Source organism: Oncorhynchus nerka, linkage group LG18 (genome assembly GCF_034236695.1).
Source record: "Oncorhynchus nerka isolate Pitt River linkage group LG18, Oner_Uvic_2.0, whole genome shotgun sequence".
Taxonomy (NCBI): Eukaryota; Metazoa; Chordata; class Actinopteri; order Salmoniformes; family Salmonidae; genus Oncorhynchus; species Oncorhynchus nerka.
In genome coordinates this window covers 20,259,717-20,276,900 of record NC_088413.1, presented here as the reverse complement: position 1 = coordinate 20,276,900, position 17,184 = coordinate 20,259,717, and the positions used below count along the sequence as shown (strand labels likewise).

Sequence of the window (17,184 nt, the reverse complement as noted above, 5' to 3'; positions counted from 1 at the left end):
AAAACATCCAGAATACATCATCTACACAGCTAAAAACAACTATGTGATTTCAAAACTAGTTTACAAGCGGTTTCAATGATTCCAATAATGTCTTACATTTGAAGAGAGTTTGTGTGTGTCTGTCCTCTGTCTGATAATGGTTTTGCACCATTTTACAGGCTAGTTTTCTGCCTGTCCGTCTTTCCAGATTACATGTTGTTTTTAATTGACAGCAGTTGTGTCTTTTCCCTTGGGCGGTGCTGCTGAGAGTTGACGCAAGTTCTATCCACAGCAAAGGTAGGCTACTACCACAAAGATTATAAGAACCCCTTCCATCTGTGACAACAACACAGTGCTACTAATAAATGGTCTGAGCGAGGGTGACAGGGCAGCTGTGCAATATGCACTGCACATAGCCAAGTGTGTACATTGTGCATGCAGTGTGTGTGTGTGTGTCTGTGTGTGTAGCTCTAGACATACCCGAGTATATTGGGGTGGCAGAGCCGGTTCATGAGCTGGACCTCCCTGAGCATGTTGGCCTTGTTGCTGGCCAGAGTGTTCATCTTTAGGGCCATCACCTGGCCTGTGATCCTGTGCTGCACCTGCAGGGGGAGACAGAGAGCAGCACTGCTTCAGACAACCATAGAGATTATTATTAAAATAAAAATATTTAAACCTGTATTTAACTAGATCAGTCAGTTAAGAATTTTATTTGATTTACATTGGCTCCTCTCTCTCAGATGGTGAGAGACAGGACTGGGTGGTATTCACTAGAGACAACCATAGAGATGGTGAGAGAGAGGACTGGGTGGTATTCACTAGAGACAACCATAGAGATGAGGTGAGAGAGAGGACTGGGTGGTATTCACTAGAGACAACCATAGAGATGAGGTGAGAGAGAGGACTGGGTGGTATTCACTAGAGACAACCATAGAGATGAGGTGAGAGAGAGGACTGGGTGGTATTCACTAGAGACAACCATAGAGATGAGATGAGAGAGAGGACTGGGTGGTATTCACTAGAGACAACCATAGAGATGAGGTGAGAGAGAGGACTGGGTGGTATTCACTAGAGACAACCATAGAGATGAGGTGAGAGAGAGGACTGGGTGGTATTCACTAGAGACAACCATAGAGATGAGGTGAGAGAGAGGACTGGGTGGTATTCACTAGAGACAACCATAGAGATGAGGTGAGAGAGAGGACTGGGTGGTATTCACTAGAGACAACCATAGAGATGAGGTGAGAGAGAGGACTGGGTGGTATTCACTAGAGACGGTGAGAGAGAGGACTGGGTGGTATTCACTAGAGACAACCATAGAGATGAGGTGAGAGAGAGGACTGGGTGGTATTCACTAGAGACAACCATAGAGATGAGGTGAGAGAGAGGACTGGGTGGTATTCACTAGAGACAACCATAGAGATGAGGTGAGAGAGAGGACTGGGTGTTATTCACTAGAGACGGTGAGAGAGAGGACTGGGTGGTATTCACTAGAGACAACCATAGAGATGAAGTGAGAGAGAGGACTGGGTGGTATTCACTAGAGACAACCATGGAGATGGTGAGAGAAAGGACTGGGTGGTATTCACTAGAGACAACCAGAGAGATGGTGAGAGAGGACTAGGTGGTATTCACTAGAGACAACCATAGAGATGGTGAGAGAGAGGACTGGGTGGTATTCACTAGAGACAACCATAGTTTCACTAGAAACTAAATGGCAGAAAGTGGACAGAAACAGGGAGGGACTAACTTGAACCTGGCATTGTGAACAGTGTACGAGTAGAAAAGGTGTGTACAACAGTAGTTATATAGGATGAGTCTTGACTAGAATACAGTATATAAAGGGAGAAAAACAGTAACGGAAACATTACTAAAGTGACCAATGTAAAGTGACAGGTGCAGTCTGTAAGGTGCAGGGTAGAGTACCGGGTGGGAGCCGGCTAGTAACAGTGACTAAAGTTCAGGGCATGGTACTGGGCAGAGACCGGCTAGTAACAGTGACTAAAGTTCAGGGCAGGGTACTGGGCAGAGACCGGCTAGTAACAGTGACTAAAGTTCAGTGCAGGGTACTGGGCAGAGACCAGCTAGTGGCAGAGACCAGCTAGTAACAGTGACTAAGGTTCAGTGCAGGGTACTGGGCAGAGGTCAACTAGAACAGTGACTAAAGTTCAGTGCAGGGTACTGGGCAGAGACCAGCTAGTAACAGTGACTAAAGTTCAGGGCAGGGTACTGGGCAGAGACCAGCTAGTAACAGTGACTAAGGTTCAGGGCAGGGTACTGGGCAGAGACCAGCTAGTAACAGTGACTAAGGTTCAGTGCAGGGTACTGGGCAGAGGTCAGCTAGAACAGTGACTAAGGTTCAGTGCAGGGTACTGGGCAGAGGTCAACTAGAACAGTGACTAAGGTTCAGTGCAGGGTACTGGGCAGAGGTCAGCTAGAACAGTGACTAAGGTTCAGTGCAGGGTACTGGGCAGAGACCAGCTAGTAACAGTGACTAAAGTTCAGTGCAGGGTACTGGGCAGAGACCAGCTAGTGGCAGAGACCAGCTAGTAACAGTGACTAAGGTTCAGTGCAGGGTACTGGGCAGAGGTCAACTAGAACAGTGACTAAAGTTCAGTGCAGGGTACTGGGCAGAGACCAGCTAGTAACAGTGACTAAGGTTCAGGGCAGGGTACTGGGCAGAGACCAGCTAGTAACAGTGACTAAGGTTCAGGGCAGGGTACTGGGCAGAGACCAGCTAGTAACAGTGACTAAGGTTCAGTGCAGGGTACTGGGCAGAGGTCAGCTAGAACAGTGACTAAGGTTCAGTGCAGGGTACTGGGCAGAGGTCAACTAGAACAGTGACTAAGGTTCAGTGCAGGGTACTGGGCAGAGACCAGCTAGTAACAGTGACTAAAGTTCAGTGCAGGGTACTGGGCAGAGACCAGCTAGTGGCAGAGACCAGCTAGTAACAGTGACTAAGGTTCAGTGCAGGGTACTGGGCAGAGACCAGCTAGTAACAGTGACTAAGGTTCAGTGCAGGGTACTGGGCAGAGGTCAACTAGAACAGTGACTAAGGTTCAGTGGAGGGTACTGGGCAGAGGTCAACTAGAACAGTGACTAAGGTTCAGTGCAGGGTACTGGGCAGAGACCAGCTAGTAACAGTGACTAAGGTTCAGTGCAGGGTACTGGGCAGAGGTCAACTAGAACAGTGACTAAGGTTCAGTGCAGGGTACTGGGCAGAGGTCAACTAGAACAGTGACTAAAGTTCAGTGCAGGGTACTGGGCAGAGACCAGCTAGTAACAGTGACTAAGGTTCAGGGCAGGGTACTGGGCAGAGACCAGCTAGTAACAGTGACTAAGGTTCAGGGCAGGGTACTGGGCAGAGACCAGCTAGTAACAGTGACTAAGGTTCAGTGCAGGGTACTGGGCAGAGGTCAGCTAGAACAGTGACTAAGGTTCAGTGCAGGGTACTGGGCAGAGGTCAACTAGAACAGTGACTAAGGTTCAGTGCAGGGTACTGGGCAGAGGTCAGCTAGAACAGTGACTAAGGTTCAGTGCAGGGTACTGGGCAGAGACCAGCTAGTAACAGTGACTAAAGTTCAGTGCAGGGTACTGGGCAGAGACCAGCTAGTGGCAGAGACCAGCTAGTAACAGTGACTAAGGTTCAGTGCAGGGTACTGGGCAGAGACCAGCTAGTAACAGTGACTAAGGTTCAGTGCAGGGTACTGGGCAGAGGTCAACTAGAACAGTGACTAAGGTTCAGTGCAGGGTACTGGGCAGAGACCAGCTAGTAACAGTGACTAAGGTTCAGTGCAGGGTACTGGGCAGAGGCCAGCTAGTAACAGTGACTAAGGTTCAGTGCAGGGTACTGGGCAGAGGTCAACTAGAACAGTGACTAAGGTTCAGTGCAGGGTACTGGGCAGAGGTCAACTAGAACAGTGACTAAGGTTCAGTGCAGGGTACTGGGCAGAGGTCAACTAGAACAGTGACTAAAGTTCAGTGCAGGGTACTGGGCAGAGTCAGCTAGTAACAGTGACTAAGGTTCAGTGCAGGGTACTGGGCAGAGACCAGCTAGTAACAGTGACTAAGGTTCAGTGCAGGGTACTGGGCAGAGTCAACTAGAACAGTGACTAAGGTTCAGTGCAGGGTACTGGGCAGAGACCAGGTCAGGGTACTGGTCAGCTAGGAGCAGTGCTAGTAACAGTGACTAAAGTTCAGTGCAGGGTACTGGGCAGAGACCAGCTAGTAACAGTGACTAAGGTTCAGTGCAGGGTACTGGGTCAACTAGAACAGTGACCAGGTTAGGGTAACAGTGACTAAGGTTCACTGGGCAGGGTACTGGGCAGAGACCAGTGCTAGTAACAGTGACTAAGGTTCAGTGCAGGGTACTGGGCAGAGAGCTAGTAACAGTGACTAAGGTTCAGGGCAGGTACTGGGCAGAAGGTAGAACAGTGACTAAGGTTCAGTGCAGGGTACTGGGCAGAGGTCAACTAGAACAGTGACTAAGGTTCAGTGCAGGGTACTGGGCAGAGGACCACAGTGACTAGAACAGTGACTAAGGTTCAGTGCAGGGTACTGGGCAGAGACCAGCTAGTAACAGTGACTAAGGTTCAGGGCAGGGTACTGGGCAGAGACCAGCTAGTAACAGTGACTAAGGTTCAGTGCAGGGTACTGGGGCAGAGACCAGCTAGTAACAGTGACTAAGGTTCAGTGCAGGGTACTGCTAGTAACAGTGACTAAGGTTCAGTGCAGGGTACTGGGCAGAGGTCAGCTAGAGACCAGCTAGTCAGAGACCAGCTAACAGTGACTAAGGTTCAGTGCAGGGTACTGGGCAGAGGTCAACTAGAACAGTGACTAAGGTTCAGTGCAGGGTACTGGGCAGAGGCCGGCTAGAACAGTGAGTAAGGTTCAGGGCAGGGTACTGGGCAGAGGTCAACTAGAACAGTGACTAAGGTTCAGTGCAGGGTACTGGGCAGAGGTCAACTAGAACAGTGACTAAGGTTCAGTGCAGGGTACTGGGCAGAGGCAGTGACTAAAGTTCAGTGCAGTACTGGGCAGAGACCAGCTAACAGTGACTAAGGTTCAGGCAGGGTACTGGGCAGAGGCTAGTAACAGTGACTAGTTAACAGTTCAGTTCAGGGCAGGGTACTGGGCAGAGGTCAACTAGAACAGTGACTAAGGTTCAGTGCAGGGTACTGGGCAGAGACCGGCTAGTAACAGTGACTAAAGTTCAGGGCAGGGTACTGGGCAGAGGTCAACTAGAACAGTGACTAAAGTTCAGGGCAGGGTACTGGGCAGAGGTCAACTAGAACAGTGACTAAAGTTCAGTGCAGGGTACTGGGCAGAGGTCAACTAGAACAGTGACTAAAGTTCAGTGCAGGGTACTGGGCAGAGACCGGCTAGTAACAGTGACTAAAGTTCAGGGCAGGGTACTGGGCAGAGACCGGCTAGTAACAGTGACTAAGGTTCAGTGCAGGGTACTGGGCAGAGGTCAACTAGAACAGTGACTAAGGTTCAGTGCAGGGTACTGGGCAGAGGTCAACTAGAACAGTGACTAAGGTTCAGTGCAGGGTACTGGGCAGAGGTCAACTAGAACAGTGACTAAGGTTCAGTGCAGGGTACTGGGTGGAGGTCAACTAGAACAGTGACTAAGGTTCAGTGCAGGGTACTGGGCGGAGATCAGCTAGAACAGTGACTAAGGTTCAGTGCAGGGTACTGGGCAGAGGTCAACTAGAACAGTGACTAAGGTTCAGTGCAGGGTACTGGGCAGAGGTTGGCTAGAACAGTGACTAAGGTTCAGTGCAGGGTACTGGGTGGAGGTCAGCTAGAACAGTGACTAAGGTTCAGTGCAGGGTACTGGGTGGAGGTCAGCTAGAACAGTGACTAAGGTTCAGTGGAGGGTACTGGGTGGAGGTCAGCTAGGACAGTGACTAAGGTTCAGTGCAGGGTACTGGGCGGAGGTCAGCTAGAACAGTGACTAAGGTTCAGTGCAGGGTACTGGGCAGAGACCGGCTAGTGGAGATGATTTAACAGTCTGATGGCCTCAGTCTCTTGGTCTTGGTCCCAGCTGTGAAGCACCTGTACTGTCTCCACCTTCTAGATGGAAGCGGGGTGAACAGGATGTGGCTCAGGTCCTTGATGATGTTAATGGCCTTCCTGTGACACCGGTGCTGTAGATGTCCTGGAGGGCAGGCAGTGTCTTCTTCACCATGCTGTCTATGTGAAGGGACCTTTTTTTTTTTTACATGTCTTTAAAAATAAATAAAAATAATTGTAATTGTTTTTTAAAATGTTTCCTTGAATTTTTAAAATTTTTGTGGTATCCAAATTGGTAGTTAGTCTCGTGCCATTGCTGCAACTCCCGTACGGACTCAGGAGAGGCGAAGGTCTAGAGCCGTGTGTCCTCTAAAACACAACCCAGCCGCACTGCTTCTTGACACAACGCTCGCTTAACCTGGAGACCAGCCGCACCAATGTGTCGGAGGAAACACTGTACACTTGGCGACCGTGTCAGCGTGCATTGCGCCCGGCAAGCCACACGAATCGCTAGTACGCGATGGGGCAAGAACATCCCTGCCGGCCAAACCTTCCCATTCACCTTGCATGGCCACGCAGTCATAGGTGAACAGAGAGTATAGAAGGGGGCTGACCAAACCTTCCCATTCCCCTTGCATGGCCACGCAGTCATAGGTGAACAGAGAGTATAGAAGAGGGCTGACCAAACACCCCTGTGTGGGCACCGTGTTGAGGATCAGCGTGGCGGAGGTGTTGTAGCCCATCTATATCACTTGGGGTCGGCCTGTCAAGAAGACCAGGACTCAGTTGCACCGGGAGGGGCTGAGACCCAGGGCCGAGACCCAGGGCCCTCAGCTTAGTGATGAGCTTGGAGGGTACTATGGTATTCTTCCATACAGTTGAAGTCAGAAGTTTACATACACCTTAGCCAAATACATTTAAACTCAGTTTTTCACAATTCCTGACATTTAATCCTGGTAAACATTCCCTGTCTCAGGTCAGTTAGGATCACCACTTTATTTTAAGAATGTGACATGTCAGAATAATAGTAGAGAGAATGATTTATTTCAGCTTTTATATCTTTCATCACATTCCCTGTGGGTCAGAAGATTACATACACTCAATTAGTATTTGTTATCATTGCTTTTAAATTGTTTAACTTAGGTCAAACGTTTCAGGTAGCCTTCCACAATCTTCCCACAATAAGTTGGGTGAAATTTGGCCCATTCCTCCTGACAGAGCTGGTGTAACTTAGTCAGGCTTGTAGGCCTCCGCACACACTTTCAGTTCTGACCATACATTTTCTGTAGGATTGAGGTCAGGGCTTTGTGATGGCCACTCCAATACCTTGACTTTGTGTCCTTAAGCCATTTTGCCACAACTTTGGAATTATGCTTGGGGTCATTGTCCATTTGGAAGACCCAATTGCGACCAAGCTTTACCTTCCTGACTGATGTCTTGAGATGTTGCTTCAATATATCCACATAATTTTCTTTCCTCGTGATGCCATCTATTTTGTGAAGTGCATCAGGCCCTCCGGCAGAAAAGCACCCCCACAACATGATGCTGCCACCCCCGTGCTTCACGGTTGGGATGGTGTTCTTCAGCTTGCAAGCCTCCGCCTTTTTCCTCTTAACATAACGATGGTCATTATGGCCAAACAGTTCTATTTTTGTTTCATCAGACCAGAGGACATTTCTCCAAAAAGTATGATCTTTGTCCCCATGTGCAGTTGCGAACAGTAGTCTGGCTTTTTTATGGCGGTTTTGGAGCAGTGGCTTCTTCCTTGCTGAGCGGCCTTTCAGGTTATGTCGATATAGGACTCGTTTTACTGTGGATATAGATACTTTTGTACCTGTTTCATCCAGCATCTTCACAGGGTCCTGTGCTGTTGTTCTGGGATTGATTTGCACTTTTTGCACCAAAGTATGTTCATCTCTAGGAGACAGAAAGCGTCTCCTTCCTGAGCGGTATGATGACTGTGTGGTCCCATGGTGTTTATACTTGCGTACTATTGTTTGTACAGATGAATGTGGTACCTTCAGGGGTTTGGAAATTGCTCCCAAGGATGAACCAGACTTGTGGAGGTCTACAAATTTTTTTTCCTGAGGTCTCGGCTGATTTCTTTAGATTTTTCCATGATGTCAAGCAAAGAGGCACTGAGTTTGAAGGTAGGCCTTGAAATACATCCACAGATACACCTCCAATTGACTCAAATGATGTCAATTAGCCTATCAGAAGTTTCTAAAGCCATGACATAATTTTCTGGCATTTTCCAAGCTGTTTAAAGGCACAGTCAACTTAGTGTATGTAAACTTCTGACCCACTGGAATTGCAATACAGTGAATTATAAGTGAAATAATCTGTCTGTAAACAATTTTTGTGTCATGCACATTTACATTTACATTTAAGTCATTTAGCAGACACTCTTATCCAGAGCACAATGTAGATGTCCTAACTGACTTGCCAAAACTATAGTTTGTTAACAAGAAATTTGTGGAGTTGTTGAAAAACGAGTTAATGACTCCAACCTAAGTGTATTTAAACTTCTGACTTCAACTGTAGATATTTCTCTTGTCCAGGTGGGATAGGAACACAAACCTGGAGTATGATGAAGTTGCTCCTTCCTATACAGATCTAAGATCAGTTTAGAACCCCCCTTAATGGTCTAGTACAGAGTTTGAGGAGGGCAAGCTGATCTGTGCTTAGGGCTATGGAAACTTCTACCTGGAGGTGAGGGGACACAGTTAATAGTAGATCTGGTACTGTGTGTGTAAGAGGGAGAGAGAGAAGGGGGGAAGAGAAAGGAGGTGGATGTTTTAGTTGCAATTAGTGTGTAAGTGGTGTATATGTACTAGCATGTGGCATGCGTTATGGACAATGATTGGTTGAAGACCTATGTGTGGCTTTTTGCTTGAGTCAGACTGTGTGTGTGGTGGGGGGGGGGGGGGGGGGGTAGGTTTAGGGTTACAGGTTAAGGTTCTGGAAAATAGGATTGTGAATGGATATTAATTTTACGTCCCCATGAGGATGGAAGAACATATTGTGTGTATTTAATAGCCGCTCCGCACTAATAGGATTTCTAGATTTCCCATCACCCCTCTTGATCTGCACAAATCCAGGGTACCGTCACTGTGACATCACAACATAGACAAGACAGTCTCAGCCTCTTAAAACACACACAAACACACACAAACACACACACAAACACACACACAAACACACACACAAACACACACCCTCCAAACACTTTCGAGCAAAACCACACCAGTCAACTCTTAAAATGTAAACTAATTGGTTGTGGGACTAAAACATGGGCTGTAAAACTATTTCCATTGCAAAGACCAATGCAAAACATGGTCAGCTTTAGTATCATTGACCTGTATTCTAATCAATCAGGATCATGCAGGGTGAATTAGGCAAGAACAGGATGTTGGCAAGCTAATCAAATGTTTGGTGAATATTAACTATTGACGGCATGAGCGTTGTGTCATTGATCGAGAGAGAGATGGGGATTAAATCTGGGGCCTAATTTAAATGAAGCCACTCCTGTGACACATATGGCAGGTTGAGAATCAGATCTAGTGAACAGCATTAAACGTAGTGTTCCTCCCAAATATCACCCCATTCCAATCCCTGTATAGTGCACTACTTCCTACTGAAAGAAATCAACAACCACAAAATGCTAATCCACCAAGACTGTTTCCAATGCCGCTTTCCAATTGAGCCTCAGGGAAAAACTAAAGGGACGTGGCTGACCAGCAAACTAATGTTGATTGGTTAAAATGAAGGTTGAGATAGGGTTCGGGTTAAGTGTTTGGTTAAGGTTAGGTATAACATTCAGATGTTGGCTAGTTGGGCTGTCAATGGGATGTTGGTCAGAGAAGTCCCTCTGTCTCTCTAGCAGTCCTCAGTGGAGGGCGTAAACATTTGAACCAGCCAATCGTGTCAGCCTTGGTATATTTGAATTCTATTGTCGTTGATGCCTGTTATCAGGAAGTTGCCCCACAACATGCATGAGGTCATAATATATATTTAACCTTAAATGTTTCATCTCCAAGTTGAGTTTTATGAGTAACTGAATAAATACTTCCCACTCTGACAGCATGATGATAACACTCTTCAGAAGCAAAGTACAACCTTTACATACTGGGAGGTGCACACACACACACACACACACACACACACACACACACACACACACACACACACACACACACATACAATAAGTTCCACCCATTGGGGATGTGACTAACTTATGGAGGAAGGAAATCAAGGCTCTTATCCAAGACAGACTGAAGTGTGCAAACAAATGAAAGGTTGGACTGTATTTGCAGACCCACCTAACTAGAGAGAGAAAGAGAGAGAGAGAGGTTCAGAGCTTAGAGAACGAAGAGCTAAAGATCATTAAGCACAATGGAATGTAGAACTGGCCAATATAGACAACAAATGCCTTCAACAGAGGCAAATAATGCTTTTAATGCATGGTCTTGACTGTTCTCAGGAATCTATATTTGTACATTGATGTTGTGTTTAATGCATGTGTCAGATTGATGTTGTGTATTTGACTGTTCAGTGAACACATTGATGTTGGTATCAGTAATGTACTGTACCTTGGCCCAGTGAACACATTGATGTTGTGTATCAGTAATTTGTGAACACATTGATGTTGTGTATCAGTAATGTACTGTACCTTGGCCCAGTGAACACATTGATGTTGTGTATCAGTAATGTACTGTACCTTGGCCCAGTGAACACATTGATGTTGTGTATCAGTAATGCCCAGTGAACACATTGATGTTGTGTATCAGCAATGTACTGGCCCAGTACATTGCTGTTGTGTATCAGTAATGTACTGCCCAGTGATCACATTGATGTTGTGTATCAGTAATGATGTTGTGTACACATTACATTGATGTTGTGTATCAGTATACTGTACCTTGGCCCAGTGAACACATTGATGTTGTGTATCAGTAAATGTACCTTGGCCCAGTGAACACATTGATGTTGTGTATCAGTAATGTACTGGCCCAGTGAACACATTGATGTTGTGTATCAGTAATGTACTGTATCAGTACCTTGGCCCAGTGAACACATTGATGTTGTGTATCAGTAATGTACTGTACCTTGGCCCAGTGAACACATTGATGTTGTGTATCAGTAATGTACTGTACCTTGGCCCAGTGAACACATTGATGTTGTGTATCAGTAATGTACTGTACCTTGGCCCAGTGAACACATTGATGTTGTGTATCAGTAATGTACTGTACCTTGGCCCAGTGATCACATTGATGTTGTGTATCAGTAATGTACTGTACCTTGGCCCAGTGAACACATTGATGTTGTGTATCAGTAATGTACTGTACCTTGGCCCAGTGATCACATTGATGTTGTGTATCAGTAATGTACTGTACCTTGGCCCAGTGAACACATTGATGTTGTGTATCAGTAATGTACTGTACCTTGGCCCAGTGAACACATTGATATCAGTAATGTACTGTACCTTGGCCCAGTGATCACATTGATGTTGTGTATCAGTAATGTACTGTACCTTGGCCCAGTGAACACATTGATGTTGTGTATCAGTAATGTACTGTACCTTGGCCCAGTGATCACATTGATGTTGTGTATCAGTAATGTACTGTATCTTGGCCCAGTGATCACATTGATGTTGTGTATCAGTAATGTACTGTATCGTGGCCCAGTGAACACATTGATGTTGTGTATCAGTAATGTACTGTATCTTGGCCCAGTGAACATATTGATGTTGTGTATCAGTAATTTACTGTATCGTGGCCCAGTGCACATTGATGTTGTGTATCAGTGAACACATTGATGTTGTGTATCAGTAATGTACTGTATCTTGGCCCAGTGAACACATTGATGTTGTGTATCAGTAATGTCACATTGATGTTGTGTATACTGTATTGGCCCAGTGACACATTGATGTTGTGTATCAGTAATGTACTGTACCTTGCCCAGTGATCACATTGATGTTGTGTATCAGTAATGTACTGTATCTTGGCCCAGTGAACACATTGATGTTGTGATCAGTTGTGTATCAGTGTATTGATGTTGTGTATCAGTAATGTACTGTATATTGGCCCAGTGAACACATTGATGTTGTGTATCAGTGAACACATTGATGTTGTGTATCAGTAATGTACTGTATATTGGCCCAGTGAACATATTGATGTTGTGTATCAGTAATGTACTGTATCGTGGCCCAGTGAACACATTGATGTTGTGTATCAGTAATGTATTATATAGTGGCCCAGTGAACATATTGATGTTGTGATCAGTTGTGAATCAGTGAACATATTGATGTTGTGTATCAGTAATGTACTGTATATTGGCCCAGTGAACACATTGATGTTGTGAATCAGTAATGTACTGTATCTTGACCCAGTGAACACATTGATGTTGTGTATACTGTATCTTGGCCCAGTGATCACATTGATGTTGTGAATCAGTAATGTACAGTGATCACATTGATGTTGTGAATCAGTAATGTACTGTATCTTGGCCCAGTGAACACATTGATGTTGTGAATCAGTAATGTACTGTATCTTGGCCCAGTGATCACATTGATGTTGTGAATCAGTAATGTACTGTATATTGGCCCAGTGAACACATTGATGTTGTGAATCAGTAATGTACTGTATCTTGGCCCAGTGATCACATTGACTGTCATGTTAATAGTCTGTGGTAACGACATGGGCATTTATACAGCAGTCAAGGACCTTGAGGTTTTAAAACAAACACACACAAGTCCCCACACACTGATGTGCTCACCATCACACCTTCAGTTCACAGTGAAGTTGCTATAGTTAAAATTGAAGATGCACACACAGAAACACACACACTGTAAGGGCACAGCACTGAGAGGTAACAGCTCTGGCAGGGCACACAGAAACACAGTCCACTGAGACCACACCTCTCTGGCAGGGCACAGTACCACTGAGACACACACCTCTCTGGCAGGTCACAGTGCCACTGAGACACACACCTCTCTGGCAGGAAACAGTACCACTGAGACACACACCTCTCTGGCAGGGCACAGTACCACTGAGACACACACCCCTTCTGGTGAGCAGACATACACCTCTCTGGCATGGCACAGTACCACTGACATACACCTCTCTGGCAGGGCACAGTACCACTGTAACTCTCTCAGGGCACAGTACCACTGAGACACACCTCTCAGGCAGGGCACAGGGACACACACCTCCTGGTGGCTGAGACACACACCTCCCTGGCAGGGCACAGTACCACTGGCAGGGCACAGTACCACTGAAATACACACCTCTCTGGCAGGGCACAGTACCACTGAGACACACACCTCTCTGGCAGGGCACAGTACCACTGAGACACACACCTCTCTGGCAGGGCACAGTACCACTGAGACACACACCTCTCTGGCAGGGCACAGTACCACTGAGACACACACCTCTCTGGCAGGGCACAGTACCACTGAGACACACACCTCTCTGGCAGGGCACAGTACCACTGAGACACACACCTCTCTGGCAGGGCACAGTGCCACTGAGACACACAACTCTCTGGCAGGGCACAGTGCCACTGAGACACACACCTCTCTGGCAGTGCACAGTACCACTGAGACACACACCTCTCTGGCAGGGCACAGTACCACTGAGACACACACCTCTCTGGCAGGGCACAGTACCACTGAGACACACACCTCTCTGGCAGGGCACAGTACCACTGAGACACACACCTCTCTGGCAGGGCACAGTACCACTGAGACACACCTCTCTGGCAGGGCACAGTGCCACTGAGACACACCTCTCTGGCAGGGCACAGTACCACTGAGACACACACCTCTCTGGCAGGGCACAGTGCCACTGAGACACACACCTCTCTGGCAGGGCACAGTACCACTGAGACACACACCTCTCTGGCACACAGTACCACTGAGACACACCTCTCTGGCAGGGCACAGTACCACTGAGACACCACCTCTCTGGCAGGGCACAGTACCACTGAGACACACACCTCTCTGGCAGGGCAGGGCACAGTACCACTGAGACACACCTCTCTGGCAGGGCACAGTACCACTGAGACACACCTCTCTGGACACACACTCTCTGGCAGGGCACAGTGAGACACACACTCTGGCAGGGCACAGTACCACTGAGACACACACTGGCAGGGCACAGTACCACACACACCTCTCTGGCAGGGCACAGTACCACTGAGACACACACCTCTCTGGCAGGGCACAGTGCCACTGAGACACACACCTCTCTGGCAGGGCACAGTACCACTGAGACCACCTCTCTGGCAGGGCACAGTACCACACACACCTCTCTGGCAGGGCACAGTACCACTGAGAACTCTCTGGCAGGGCACAGTACCACTGAGACACACACCTCTCTGGCAGGGGCACAGACACACACCACTGGCAGGGAGACCACTGAGACACCTCTCTGGCAGGGGCACAGACACCACTGAGGGCACACACACACCTCTCTGGCAGGGCACAGTGCCACTGAGCACACTGAGACACACCTCTCTGGCAGGGCACAGTGCCACCACTGAGACACACACCTCTCTGGCAGGGCACAGTACCACTGAGACACACACCTGGCAGGGCACAGTCTGGCAGCAGGGCACAGTACCACTGAGACACACCTCTCTGGCAGGGCACACACACACACTCTCTGGCAGGGCACAGTGCCACTGAGACACACACCTCTCTGGTAGGGCACATACCACTGAGACACACACTCTCTCTGGCAGGGCACAGTACCACTGAGACACACACCTCTCTTTACCACTGTCTGGCAGGGCACAGACCACTGAGCTGGCAGGGCACAGTACCACTGAGACAGAAGACGCACAGTACCACTCAAATGACTTGAGACACACACCTCTCTGGTGTACCACTGAGACACACACCTCTCTGGCAGGGCACAGTACCACTGAGACACACACCTCCTGGCAGGGCACAGTACCACTGACACACACCTCTCTAGGGCACAGTACCATGAGATGTGTCTCTGGCAGGGCACAGTACCACTGAGTCATGGCAGGCACAGTACCACTGGTCTGGCAGGGCACAGTCATCTGGCAGGGCACAGTACCACTGAGAATAACAGTGCCACTGGTTGTGATGTCTGCAGGGCGTGCCACAGTCACCACTGAGACACACACCTCTCTGGCAGGGCACATTTTCCTGGCAGGGCACAGTACCACTGAGACACACACCTCTCTGGCAGGGCACAGACTGAGATACTCTCTGGCAGGGCACAGTACCACTGAGACACACACCTCTCTAAAGGGCACAGTACCACTGAACACTGAGACACACACCTCCCTGTAGGGCACAGTACCACTGAGACTCTCTGGAGGAGGACACACCTCTCTGATGCCCTTGTACCACTCACACACCTCTCTGGCAGGGCACAGTACCACTGAGACACACACTACTACCACTTCCTGGCAGGGCACAGTGCCATCAAGGTTCAGACACAGTGCCACTGAGTCACCTCTCTTGCACAGTACCAAGTCTGGCAGGGCACAGTACCACTGCTGGCATATACCACTGAGACACACACCTCTCTGGAGGCAGTACCACTACATAGTTTTTACCACTGAGCATTGCAATATAATATTATACAGTAATTAATGAATAGGTTTTGTTAATAACTTGCATTGAAGACTCACCTTGAAGACCTCTGAAAAGAACCCTGACCCGATCTTCTCACATACGAAGTCATCGATGCGCGCCAGGCTGGAAACGGCACTCCGCAGTGCCCGGTACGACGAGGGCCTGATCCGATTGGGCGCTCCCCACAGAAGTGAATACCGAGTCATACCTCTCTGCATCTATACAGGGGCTCGGCAGCAACCTCTGGCAGGTGATGCGTCGCTGTGCCATCAAGGTTCGTGCAGAAGTGCTATACAAGGAGGCCATCACAGCGGCGACAGTGCCCGGTACGACAGGGCCTTTCACAGCTACAGAGACACGTGCACGTTTAAACCGCAGTCCGGCATCCACGCGCGGTTCCCATCGCCTCGGAATGGCAAATGTCCTCCGTCGTGCGAGGGGATTAATTGGTTGTTGAAACCTCGGTAGAGACCCCGTGTCGGCTGTTACCGTCCTGATAAATCAATCGGGAAAACGAATAGGCTTTCCCTTCTCCTCACCAGATCAGCATCGCCATCACCTCTTGTCTCCCTCTCTTTCCACTCATTCAGTCCTCATGCGGAATCCAGCGTTCGGTGCGTGAGGAGGCTTGGTTCACTTCGTCATCCCGTTAACGGGTGATACAGGCACTGAACGGTACCGTCCTCGCTGCTGACGGTGGAGGAGGTGCATGCAGCCGGTTCCTTCTCCTATAGCCAGCCTATCACAATGTCTCAGTCGATGCAGGCTCGTCCTAGCGGCGATGGAACCTATTGCTGCATGCAAAAAGACCACAGCTGTCACTGTCAGGGAGAGAAGGAAGTCGTTTAAGAACAGCCTATTCGTTATAGTTTATAGTTCATCCAAGTCAAAGGGAAAACCTTCAACTATAGTCAGCCATTCCCCCTCTTGTTAATTTTTCTATCGCACTCTTTCAGCACCACCTCATTGCAATATATTATTCTGAATATGGTCGGCTACAATTAATCAACACTAGCTACATTTTGGCCCTATTATTAATCCTGATCCTACGGGGTGTTTCATAGGATCCAATGTTGCTGTAGCAGACGGCCGCTACTAAAGCACCTTGTGTGGCGATAAACCATGCCCTCAGCTGCCCGCTCCTCTCCACTTGACAAATAGAGCTGGTGAATTAAGCTGACTGACATAAACAGCGAAAATATTCATTGCTGCAAGACAGATCATCAAAATAAAACGAGCTTGATTGCACTTTCCATCAGACACTGTAGTGTTAATAATGGAAGAGCTCGCTCAGAATACAACCGTAAATTCATTACCGGGGGGATTTCTGCCTGGATGATTGCTATAATGGCCGAATAAGCCGGATATCCAACGGTTTTACCTGTCTTTGCAAAGCAGTATCGGATGATGTAGGAATTGTGTTGGCTTCTCGGTCAAAACAGTCACAATAAAATAATCGATCGTTACAATAACTGCAGATGGTCTATCGACGGTAAATCTACCGTGTATTTCGATCCGTTTCTTGGTCTGATTCCCAGTGCCGTCGATCTCTCAACCATAATAATAATGTTCTC

At 47.9% G+C, this 17,184-nt stretch overlaps 1 protein-coding gene across 1 annotated transcript in view; it reads right to left on the bottom strand.

Annotated features, from left to right (window-relative positions):
- The window catches only part of LOC115120641 (dual specificity testis-specific protein kinase 1-like), a 23,685-nt gene extending 7,893 nt beyond the window's left edge, over positions 1-15,792 (bottom strand). The window contains exons 1-2 of the mRNA XM_065003654.1: positions 15,667-15,792; positions 460-581 (exon numbers count right to left, since the gene is read on the bottom strand). Coding sequence (XP_064859726.1) covers positions 460-554 — 95 coding nt within the window. The 5' untranslated portion in view covers positions 555-581; positions 15,667-15,792. The remainder of the gene's footprint in view (positions 1-459; positions 582-15,666) is intronic.
- Positions 15,793-17,184: the final 1,392 nt, after the last annotated feature.